This window comes from Pelodiscus sinensis, chromosome 5 (genome assembly GCF_052426305.1).
Source record: "Pelodiscus sinensis isolate ZL-2025 chromosome 5, ASM5242630v1, whole genome shotgun sequence".
NCBI classification, from domain to species: Eukaryota; Metazoa; Chordata; order Testudines; family Trionychidae; genus Pelodiscus; species Pelodiscus sinensis.
The window spans coordinates 30,739,299-30,752,007 of record NC_143056.1 but is presented as its reverse complement, the minus strand read 5'-3'; the positions used below and the strand labels follow the sequence as shown (position 1 = coordinate 30,752,007).

General features: G+C 45.5%; 1 protein-coding gene across 2 annotated transcripts in view; it reads left to right on the top strand.

Moving 5' to 3' along the window:
• Positions 1–12,401, top strand: part of CPSF2 (cleavage and polyadenylation specific factor 2) — a 39,860-nt gene extending 27,459 nt beyond the window's left edge. For both annotated transcript variants that reach the window (XM_014578876.4, XM_025189923.3), the window contains 3 exons: positions 6,399–6,701; positions 8,973–9,107; positions 9,228–12,401. In XM_014578876.4, coding sequence (XP_014434362.2) covers positions 6,399–6,701; positions 8,973–9,107; positions 9,228–9,320 — 531 coding nt within the window. In that variant the 3' untranslated portion in view covers positions 9,321–12,401. The remainder of the gene's footprint in view (positions 1–6,398; positions 6,702–8,972; positions 9,108–9,227) is intronic.
• The last annotated feature ends 308 nt before the right edge of the window (positions 12,402–12,709 follow it).

Sequence of the window (12,709 nt, the reverse complement as noted above, 5' to 3'; positions counted from 1 at the left end):
TCTAGATGAATATGGTTAAAAGTGATATTTCATTTATTGAAGGTTTAGATTTTTAGTCTTTTTCCATCATAACTAGTAAAGAACTGCATAAGTGCCCTTTTGAATGCAAAGTTGATATGTTAAGTGGCTTTTTATTTATTAATCTCGCCAATAATTCAAATATGCAGAAGGAACCATTCTTGAATATCCTAAGACCAGTCAAGGATAGTTTCAACACACCAGGAAAATATGTGAAAAAGGGTGTTGCAATGAAAGCCTCACCTTAACTCTACAAGATCTTGCTGTCTCAAATGCCACAATCTAGTCTCAGTATCTTTATCAAAAAAGAACACTAGCATTGGTTTTTCTCTGCCACTTTCCAAACCAATTGTAAGATGAAATCCATGTGTACTCTTCTGTCATTTAATATTGTGCCTTACTTCTGTTTATTTTACCAAAGAGTATGGTGGATCCAAAAAACATCGAGTCATAATGAATGGGGAAATGATTAATGTTTAAAAAGTTTGGTGTTAGGAGCCTGTGAAATGTGCTGTCAAGTTTGCCTACGTAAATGTCAGTACTGTTTCTTCTTTGAGTGATTGCTCATGTCCATTTCATATAGGTACGCACGTGCAGCGTGCATCATTAGAAATTTTTCCCTTAGCTGTACTTGTTGGGCTAGCAGCGGAACCCTCTGGAGTGGCTCTGCTATACCAGCCAATATATACCCCTGCTGGTTCTCCACCCCCTCAATTTCTTTCCACCTTCTCAATTCCTTCTTACCGCTCATGCTTCTGCTCTTGCTCAGCAAGCGCCCTTTAGCAGTTTAAGTTTCACAGTTCTTCTTAGCTTTCTAAGCAGTTGTTAGGTGTTGTTTCTTGTGCTAAGGACTCAACCGCAGGACTCGCACCGTGCTCCCAGAGTGTACAGCAGGACATGCCTTGGCCTCAAGGCTTCAAGCCCTGTGAGACGTGCCAGAGGCCTATGCCCTGCGGTGACTCTCATTCTGCCTGCCCTAAATGCCTTGGTGAGGCCCATTTATCTGAGGCCTGTAAAATCTGTAAGGCCTTCAAGCCACGCACGAAGTGAGAGAATCGCGCTTGAAGATTATTCTTATGGAGGCAGCTTTCCACCCGGCACTGGCATCCTACTTGGCCCCCGTGACTCAGAGCGCACCAACTTTGGTGCAGGAGGCATTAGGCCATTTATGTACCTCCCTGGTACCACGTAGACCTCGGCACTGGCCTCAGTCCCCGGTGCCCCAGAAGAAGAGGAGCCCTAGTAGGGGCAGGTCACCCCCACGGTGCGTGCCCTCTGTGCGCCCTCAGGTAGGGCATGCAGCACCATCGAGCACTGTGCCCAGACCATTGCAGTCGGGCAAAAACTGTTCTAGTCTGTGCCAAGATTCCAGCCCAGTGCGGGACTTCCTGGAGCCCTCCACTCCGGAGACCTTCGAGATGGCCAGGGATTTGATCGAGCTGTCTTCTTCCCCTACCTTGGCACTGGCCCCAACCAAGTATCATGAGCCAGGTCGGGCCTAGAAGTGAGGGGACATCACCACTTCAACCCGGCACCTACACCTGCCTCCCCAGTACTGAGTGCAGTACCATCCACAGTCTTGGGGACCGGTGACAGCCTCAACACCAGCCCGCGCCCTGGCACTGGATCTGGCACCCGTACAAGGTCCTTGGGCGGTACCGAGTATGGCACCAAGCTCTGCAGCTACCGGCTCTGACCATGCCTCCCCCTCCTCCCTGGCAATGGGGCAAGCTGGAGTCAATGGCCCAGCATGTTCCAAACAGGGAGATCACTTGCTGCAACTGCCTCCGCTCCACCCTGGTCCACCTCGGAGTACTTGACCAACTCAGAGGTGCAGTCTGCACGGTTATCTTGGGGATCCAAATCCAGGTCCTGGCACCAGTTCTATTCTTGCCACCGATTGCGGCACCGCTGTGCCTCCACTCACCAACGTCTGCATCATCATCAATGGGCCCAGCCAGTCCCATTACCAGTGCTGCTGCAGTCCCGGCCTCCACAAACGCAAGGCCTGACTTAGTGGCTGTTTTGGATCCCCTGGGCCTACCACCAGAGCCAGGGTGTGGACCCTCTTTTCTGGGTCTTGGGCACCTCCTTCAGCAACCCCACTGGCTCAGTCCCCCACGGCAGGCCAGTCCCTTCCTCCAGGCCAGACGTCACTGAGACCCTTGGAGAGTGAGGCCCCTGTTGCTCTCCCACCACAGTGCCCTCATGTGTGGCCTCTCAGGCCCCCTCACAAACCCGTGACCCTGTGGAGGCTGGCATGAAGGGGTCTTTGTCCTCCTCTCTGGATGAGGCCCTGAGTGACTCTATCCCCTCCATGCCTTTCACGGACTTGAGGTCCCACCAGGACCTCATTCGTTACCTAACCCAGAGCTTGGGAGTCCAGGCTGAGAGGGTGTCTGAGGACTCTGACCCTATGGTCAATATCCTACAGCCCAACATCCTTACCTGAGTGGCACTTCCCATCAACGAGACTGTGGCCAAAATCACGAAGTCCCTCTGGCAAACCCTGGCCTCTATCTCACCAACAGACAAGAAGGCTGAGCGGTGGTACTTTTCTTAGGAGGGGAATGAACACCTTTTCTCCCACCCGCCTCCGGGGACTTTGGTTCACTGCCTGGACAACCAAAGGGCCAACCGGGTGCCACGCCTAAGAAGAGGGACGCCAAGAAAATGGACCTTTGGGCAGGAAGGCCTGTGCATCTAGGGGTCTTTAACTCCGTATAGCGAACCAGCAGAATCTGTTGTCTTGCTATGGCTGTATCACCTTGGCATCCATGGACAAGTTTACCAAACTGCTTCCCAGGGACTCTCAGCCCAAGTTTAGAGCCCTCATGGAGGCAGGCAGGCAGGATGGTCTCTCGGGCCACCTTCCAGGCCACCCTCGATGCAGCCGCCCAGTGTATGGCCACAGGACTGGTCTCCTGGTTGCAGGGATCTGGAGTGTACGTCCTGAACACCAGGACTTCCAGGACCTTCCCTTTGAGGGCCTTATACCTCTTCTCTGAGCAGACCGACCAATGTCTGCATGACCTCAAGGAAAGGCCTAAGGTCCTTGGCTGTTCACATGCCTGCTACCCAACTACACGCTCTGTCAGGCAGAAATGCCCCTAGATCCTCCCAGCAGGGCACTTCTCCCATCTCCATAGTAGAAACAGCAATGGAAGGATTGGCAGACGCCATTCCCAGCAGGCCCATGACCAGCGTTAGGGCCCGCCCAGCAAGTCTTCAGGGCTCCATTAAGGGTTTTCAGGGTATGCCCGAGGACAGATTGCCAGCCTCATACCCCCTCTCCGGGACTGCCTATTCCCTTTCTGCTGGGCCTGGGAATCCATTATCTTGGACCATTGGATCCTAGAAATGGTGGGAAGGGGGTACACCATCCCTTCCTTTCTGCCCCTCCCTCCTATCCCCCTTCCCTGTTCCTCTTCAGGGACCCCTCTCACAGGCTTCCCCTTCGGGAGGAGGTTCTTCAGCTCCTCATCTTGGGGGCTGCAGAGGCAGTTCCCCTAGAGTTCTTGGGCTAGGGCTTCTACTCCTATACTTCCTGGTCTCCAAGGGTGGGTTTCATCCCATCCTGGACCTCAGGGACCCCAATGCCTTCATCATAAAACCAAATTCAGTATGGTGACTCTGGCATCCATTATTACCTCCTTAACTCCCAGAGACTGGTACGCTGCCCTCAATCTAAAAGATGCTTACTTTCATATTTCCACTGTACACCACCACTGGCAGTTCCTCCGCTTTACAGTGGGCAGGGACCATTATCAGTTTACAGTCCTCTGTTTTGGCCTTTCCACAGCCCCCCAGTTCTTCAGGAAGTGCATGGCTGTTGTCGCTGCCACCCTGGGAAAACAGGGCATCCAGGTGTTCCCCTACCTGGTTGACTGGCTTCTAGAAGGGTGCTCCGCGAACAAGGTGTGGGCTCACATCGCCTTAGTTCAAGACCTCTTTTGGGAGTTGGGACTGCTCCTGAATGTGTCAAAATTGACCCTGGTACCCACCTAAGTGATAGTCTGTGAGCACATCGGCCAGGGCTTCCCTTCCCACGTCCCATTTTCTGGTAATCAAGGCAGCTTTCCAGAACGTGCGGGCATTCCCGATGACCGCAGCCAGGGCCTGCATGTGCCTCCTGGGGCTAATGGCCACGTGCTTCTACGTCATCCAGTGCGCCAAGCTCTGCATGCATTCGCTGCAGCTGTGGCTTGCACGGACTCACAACCCGTCCCTTCACCCATGGGACAGAGTGGTGACAGTTCCCTCTGATGTCCTGCGCTCCCTGGATTGGTGGACTCGGGAGGAGGTGGTCTGTGCTGGAGTTCCATTATGCCGACACTCTGTCTTGTGACAGAAGCGTCAGACACTGGTTGAGGGGCCCATCTCAGAGACATGCGGACACAAGGTATGTGGTCCCGGGACAACCTCTCTCTGCATATCAATGTCAGGGAGCTGCAGGCAGTCTGTCTTGCCTGTGCAGCCTTCCTCCCTCAGCTCAGGAACAGGTCAGTTCTCATTCTATCCAACAACACGTCCTTCTCCAGCCACGAGTGGTCCCTCTGAGGGGATGCAGCTCACTGGATTTTCCACAGGTGTGGATTTCCCCTTCTGGACCTGTTTGCCACTGGTCAGAACAGGAAGTGCCTAAGATTCTGTTCTCTCATGGGGTTGGGGCGGTGCTCTCTGGGAGAAGCGCTACTCATCCCCTGGCCCAAGGGACTCCTGTATGCATTTCTGCCATTCACGCTAGTCCACAGAGTTCTCCTGAGGGATTGGGAATTCAGGGAATCCCTGATTCTCATCACTCCAGCATGGCCCAGGCAGCACTAGTTCGTGACCCTCCTGAGTCTGTCCTGCAATAGACAGGTCACTCTCCCGCTGGTCCTGGACCTGATGATGCAGAACTTCGTCAGGCTTTGCCACCTGGACCTGCGGTCCTTGCACCTTATGGCTTGGAAGCTGCAGGGCTGACAGCAGCGGAACAACAGTGCTCAGCATGCGTGCAAGAGGTACTGCAAGGCAGTAGGAAGCCTTCTGCTAGGGCTACATATCTGGCCAAGAAGAAACGCTTCCATGCCTGGACTATCCAGAGGGGAGTATTGCCCATGGATACCCTGGTCCCACCTTCTAGATCTTAGGTTACAGTGGTTCTCCTCCTCAGTTAAAGTTCATCTAGCGGCTATTTCCACCTTTCACCTGGGTGCCCGGGGTAAGACTCTTTTTGTGGACCTGATGATGAACGGATTTTTGAAGGGCCTGGACAGGCTTTATCCACACATTCAGCAGCCTGTCCCCCAGTGGGACCTCAGTCTGATCCTGTCTAAACTTATGGGACCTCCCTTTGAACCCTGGCGACGTGCTTGCTCCTGCACCTATCCTATATATGGTGTCCCTTCCAGTGGCCATTACATTGGCTAGGCATGTGTCCGAACTGAGGGCTCTTACTTTGGATCCCCCATACACAGTTTTTTTCAAGGATAAAATCAGATTGTGCCCCCACCCTGCCTTCCTTCCGAAGGTGGTGTCTAGCCTCCATGTATCACAGGACATTTTCCTGCTAGTCTTTTACCCTACGCACTGGGTTAGGAACAGGAGTTGCAGACTTTGGATGTCAGGAGGGCTTTAGCCTTTTATTTAGAGAGGACAAAGCCCTTCCATAGGTCGCCTTAGCTCTTTGTAGCCATTGTGAGCAGCTGAAGGGTCAGCCAGTCTCTGTGCAAAGGATCTCCTCCTGGATCACTGCCTGTGTTAGGGAGTGCTATGGGCTGGCTGAGGTTCTAGCCCTTCCCCTCTTGGCCCACTCTACTAGGGCTCAGATCTCCTCTGGAGCTTTTGTGGCTCATGTCCCGATCCTGGACATCTGTAGGGCTGCCACGTGGTCCTCTCTCCACACCTTTTCCAGTCGCTATGCACTGACCCAACAGGCTAAGGAGGATGCAGCACTGGGTAGGGCTGCCCTCCGTTCAGTGGAAGGGTAAAACTCTGACCCCGCCTTCTAAGGTTTCTGCTTTGGAATCACCTACATGGAATTTACATGAGCAATCATTCGAAGAAGAAAGAGCGGTTACTTTCCTCGTAACTGTTGTTCTTTGAGAGATGTTGCTCATGTCCATTCCACATCTCGCCCATCTCACCTTCATCAGAATGGTCTGGTAAGAAGGAATTGAGGAGGTGGAGGGCAAGAGGGGTATATATTGGCTAGTATAGCAGCACCTCTCCAGGGGGCTTGCCTGGTGGTCCAGCGGGTACTGCTAAGGGAAAAATTTCCGATGATGTGTGCATGCTGCGCGCACACACCTACATGAAATGGACATGAGCAACACATCTTGAAGAAAAACAGTTACAAGATAAGTAATTGTTCTTTTTGTTTGTGTGCCACTTAGGTCAGGTTAAAAGATTCTCTGGTCAGCTCTCTTCAGTTCTGTAAAGCGAAAGATGCAGAACTAGCTTGGATAGATGGTGTCCTGGACATGCGGGTTTCAAAAGTGGACACAGGAGTCATTCTGGAAGAAGGAGAGCTGAGGGAAGATGGAGAAGACTTGGAAATGCAAGTGGATATGCCTTCTTCTGACTCTAGTGCTGTTGCACAGCAAAAGGCCATGAAAAGTCTATTTGATGATGATGATAAGGAAGTATGTGAAGAGAGCGAGATCATTCCTACTCTAGAACCACTGCCACCACATGAGGTAGAAAAGCTTTTGTCTTATCTTGGCTATGTGCTCTCATATTGGTGGGGATTTCAGTTTTATATTTGTGGGGATTATTTACTGGTATTGTTTTTTCAACATTTTGTGCCTGACTTTTTAGTGGGACTTATTCAGGTAAAAGTCTCATTAAAGTGAGGAACTTTGCTTGAGTAAGGTTTCTAATGTTAGACTGTGGTGTAAATTGGCATCTTAATGTGATTTTTTTACAATTGTTTACACAGTTACTGCTTTCTTTGTTCCGAATGTGAGCTCTTCAAGGCAGAGAATATCTCTTTATTATATATAACTAGATTTGCCCAATATTGCTCAGGTCCTTAACTCAATTAATTTTTGTTTTTCTTCATTTAAATCATGGGCCTGGGGATGAGGGGTTCAGTATGCAGGCTTCCCCTAGGAGATCGGACTATCCCAGCCCTCTCTTACTCCAGCAGGGTGGGGCCAGGTGAGAGCACCTCTCCATGGCCGCTGCAGCTGCAGAGGACACAGCTGTGAGAGGGGTATATGTTCCTCAGCTGGGGCAGGTCCAGGTTTGTCTTCCCCCTTCATTCCCACCCAGCTTGAGGAATGGAGCAAACTTTGCACATTCCTCAATCTCCCTGATGAAGGGGAACAGCCAGCAATGTTTTCATATGAATTGGGAGGGCACCCTGCCTAAAGTGTGCCTAGGGAGGTGAGAGACTCAGGGCTGGGGCAGTCCCAGATGGGGGAATGTGGGGAGGAGAGGGAGATGGGGTGGGTATCCGCAGCCCGCCCACCCTTTTCATGTGCTTGGTGATTCTGTCTCTTTTCTGTATGGTTTTATACATCCTCATATGCATGGCAGGAGAGCTTCAGCCCTGTCCCCCCTTGCAAACCCTTAACTTGCTTTAAGTTATAGGAGGAAGCTGCATGCCAAATTTGGTGGTCTTTGCTCTTACCATTTAGGAGCAGTTCTTGAACAGACAGACAGACTTGCTCGTTCACAAACTCTCTCAAATATATAGTAGACATACAGTACCTAGCACAAAGTGACCCTCATCTCAGATGGGGTTCTAGATACTGATGCAATGCAAATTTTTATTTGTTATGCAGCCTGTGTGCTTACCATACATGGCTTTGGAAATCATTTGGTATTTGTACTGTCAAACAATTTTAAAAATTATGATTAATTGTGATATTAAATAATTAATTGTGATTAATCATAGTTTTAATCACACTCTTAAACAATAACATTTATTTAAACAGTTTTATATGTTTTCTATATTTTCAAATATAGGCTGTGGGATGGGGCTTCAGCCCCCTCACTGCTGATGCAAACCGCTGGCCTCCTAGAGGTATGCGATTAACATATTAAAAAAATAACGCATTCATTTTGTTTTCAGTTAATCACAGGTATTAGCTGCGATTAAGAAAGCCCTAGTTGGTATCACTCCTTAGATTTACTCTTAAATTTCATCTGACACTGTGGTAAATCCTTTTCCTTATGCTATGTAGGGTAAAGATACATACATACACAAATATAATTTAAAAAATATCTAACTGTCTAGCAGCGGATCAGATAGAACAAAGAGTGCTATAAGAATTGCACTTAGTCCTCATATACTTTTATGTAGTTGGATAGATATCATTAATTCCTTTTAAGAAATAGAGAGAACTGAGACATACAGATATTAACTCTTAGCCCAGGTGGAGATAGGTAGCCACCTTTGTACTCTCCCAAACTAGTATTGTTGGGGGCCTCTGTATCCCTTGGAGCATAACTTAGGGAATCACTTAGAGCTGTCCAAGGAGTGGCAGCCTCCCTGAGCTGTGCTGTGAACCACAGTATTGATTACCAGGTCACTGCTCCCCAGGACACCACTTGCTCCAAGGCTTGTGAGCAGGTCCTACCAGGGCAGCCTTAAGGCTGTCTTACACAATGCCTATGCAGAGGGAAACCTTCCCTTGGCTAGATTCAGGGTTGACAGGGCCCTTTCATCTGACATAAAAGGTCTGGAGCATGGATGGCAATCTCCTCCTATGTATTTTCCCAGATTACTGAACTTGGAATGGAAACTGGAATTTCCCTTGCCCTGCCACACACATTCATGCTCCTAGCACAGATCAGGAGTTGCTAGAGGGAAGACTTCTTGAAATCGTTTCAGCTAACAAAGGGGAAATGGAATAAAAAATATTTTTCCAATCAGATACTAAGTTACTTTATTATAAAGGCTTCATAAAAATGACTGTCTTAACTCTTTAGAAGCTTCATTATACTTTATTCATTGAAAGGTTATTGGACATCAGTCTGTTTTCATGAATGAGCCAAGACTGTCTGATTTTAAACAAGTTCTTCTGCGAGAAGGAATTCAAGCTGAATTTGTAGGAGGGGTGCTTGTGTGCAACAACCTAGTGGCTGTTCGTAGGGTAAGTATGTTTAAAAAATTCTCTGGAATATATGCAACACGTTATGTGATAACAATATGCAAAGTATGTCCCTCACCATCTCACGTAAAGATAATAGATTCAAATATGTTTTTGTTTCAGACTGAAACAGGGCGCATTGGATTGGAAGGATGTCTTTGCCAGGACTTCTATAGAATAAGAGATCTTTTATATGAGCAATATGCCATTGTCTAAAGGAAGTGCTGTGAAGATGATGTCATTACTTGAACTTTAAAGAGAATGGGGATTTCTACTTTATTTTTGTGGATATCTTTTTGTAGTTTTCTAATTTCTGCAGAATTGTTCTGATTCTTCAAAAAAGTTAAACATGAAAACCCAGTAAACTAACCTAAAAAATTAAATATCTGCTATCATAGTTCTTTGTAAGACATCTCTTGGTACACTCCACATTGTTGGCTTTCAGACTGCTAAAAATATTGTAGAAAATACTATTGGTATGCTGTAATTGAGACAGGCAGTTTCGTTCATGAACTTTCTTTCAAAAAGGATTTAACTTGTCATAAATATGCTCTTTGATGTGGCATGGCATACCAAGTTTCTACCTAAGAATGCAAATATATAAAAAACAAGCAGTTTTCCTATTTTAAAAATGTAAGTAAAGAGAAGCACTCTTGTTGGGTTGTCTTTGTTTTTGGGGGGAGGAATGGAGGGTGATTCTTTTGCTGAACAGTAGATGCTTCAGTGAAAATTTTCTAGGCCATTGAAAATTGGCCAACTGCTTAATTGACTTTCTTCCAATGGGTAATATGCACCTTTGTTAATACTGGGACTACTTCATGCAGTACTGATTGATACAGTACATCATAAGACATTGTGAAATAAAATCTCAGTCTCCTGGGTCAAAAAGCCATCTTTAAAATATTACAAGGTACTTTATTACAGAATGATTGGAAAAACAAAAGTTGTTTGACAGATCTTCTAGCCACATCTTTTTATATTTTCTAGCTACTGTACATGTATTTGTGTATGCCAGTTATAACTATCTTTTGTGAATTTTGATTTTAATACTTTGAAGAAAAAACTGCATTCTATTAGTTATAGTAAGCAGTGCACAGTGAGCTGAGTTCAGGAAAATATTTTATCCTTAAGTCTGAATTCTTAAGGATTTATTGTATAAATTGTAGATTTATCTTGTTGGTACCAGGTTTTATACTATTTGTTTTTCCTGTTGCTGGCAGTGGGATTACAGCCACCGGTATCAAAATTTGTTAGATTTTTTTTTTTTAGTTGGCTATAAACAGTCTTGGGTCATTTAACTTGTTACACTTCTGAATTGAAAACCGTGATGGAACACATGCAGAGCACTGGTCTATGGATGAGAAATTAATTTTTTTATTCTTGACCTTTGTTTTTAATCAGTGTTTGAACCTACTCTTTGTTTATTACAACAACTGTGGCATAAATTTGAGTTCTGCTTTCATTTGTATATTTTTAAAAAACAAACAAAATTGAAATATGGGGAAAATGAACTCTGAGGGCAGCGGCTGAAGTAAAAATTAGATTGCTGTTCATTCTTCACTATTAGTCTTAACATGGCTAATTTGCAAGTTGCCCATTTATACTGTTTAAAAGTTGGAATAGGAACTTAAAAGAACTGGTATAAGCATTCAGAAACTTATCGTATTACAGATTGAACCTCTCGATTCTGGCATTCTCTGGTCCAGCAACGTCTTGTTCCGGCATGATTTTAGTTAGCTGGATGTCCACTTATCATGGGTGTGGCCAAGTTTCCCGCAGTCCCATAAAGTTTGTGCTGGCTCTCTGTGTTTCATGCTATTATTTAGCTCTAATTTATTTCTAAATGTCTTCTAAGATCCCAGGAAGTGTTGGTAATGATGCTAGACAATACTGACTTCCTGTGGTCGTGCAGATTATTTGGTTTGGCACCAATCAGGGCCAGACTAGAGGTATTCAACCTGTAGATGTAAACATTTCCTTTAAAATATGATTGTGCAGAAATACATGTATTTTGATAGACACAATTCTGGACTAGAGAAAATCACAGAAAAATTATAAGATTTTTTTCGCGTTTGGTTTGTTTGTTTTTAAGTTTAGCCAACGCTTTAGAAAACATTATTTACATGTTTGCCATGCTGGTAACCAGGGTTTTATGTTAATACTTTGCCTCTTTACTCCAATGCTATGCCAATGCATGTAAATCTAAATCACTTTGGATGGTTGTCAGCAAACATCACCCTTAACCATTGTCCATTTGTATAATGACCTAAACTTTTACATAGGTAAACTAATTCTGGATCATTTATCCTGGACGAGAGATTACATCCATGTACTGCTAGAATTTATTGTGCAAGTTACTTTTTAATACCTTTTTTGGTTCATAAAAATGTCTTAAAGAAAAACAACATCAATGTAATAACAATTTATTAAGTTGACAATATAAATTTGGAATTTACTGTGAATTTTAAAATTAGCTTTTACTCTATTATATCCTTTGAAAGAGTTAGAATTATAGAGTCATAAAATACTAGAATTGGAATGAGCCTCCAAAGGTCATCGAGTCCAGTCCCCTTGTGCTCATGGCAAGTCCAAGCACCATCTAGACCCGTGGTGTTCGGCATGTTAACAACTAACCACATGTGGCTGTTTGGCCTGTTGACTGTGCCTACTTGGCTTGAACAATGTGGCTATTTTGCTGGTTGAGTGAGGCTAGTTTGCTATAGCAGTGGCCACTATAATGACTGCTGCTTCAGAACTGTTTGGACACCATGGCTCTAGACCATCCCTGACAGGTGTTTGTCTAACTTGCTCTTAAAAATCTCCAAAGATGGAGATTCCACAGTATCTATAGGTAATTTATTCCAGTTTTTAATCATACTGACAGGAAATTTTTTCTAATGTCCAACCTAAGCCTCCCTTGCTGCAATTTAAACCCATTGCTTTTTGTCATATCATCAGAGGTTAAGGAGAGTAATTTTTCTCCCTCCTCATTGTAACACTTTTTAGGTACTTGAAAGCTGTTACCATGTCCCCTCTCAGTCTCCTCTTTTCCAGATTAAACAAACCCAATTCTTTCAATCTTCAATCCTCGTAGGTCATGTTTTCTAGATCTTTAATCATTTTTGTTGATCTTCTCTGAACCGTCTCCAATTTCTCCACATCTTTCCTCATAAGTGGCACCCGAAACGGGACACAGTAATCCAGCTGAAACCTAATCAGCATAGAGTAGAACAGAAGAATTACTTCTCATGTCTTGATTAACACACTCCTATTAATAAATTCCCAGAAGGATGTTTGGTTTTGGTTTTGCTTTTTTGTTTTTTGCAACAGTGTTATACAGTTGAGTAGTTTGTGGCCCATTACGACGCCTAGATCATTTTTCACAGTACACCTTCCAATTCAGTCATTTCCCATTTTGTATGTGTGCAACTGATTATTCCTTCCTAAGTGGCATACTTTGCATTTGTCTTTATTGAACATCATCCCATTTACTTCATGCTATTTCTCCAGTTTGTCCGATCATTTTGAATTATGACCCAGTCTTCAAAAGCACTTGCAACCCATCCCAGCTGGGTATCTGCAAACTTTATAAGCGTACTCTCTAT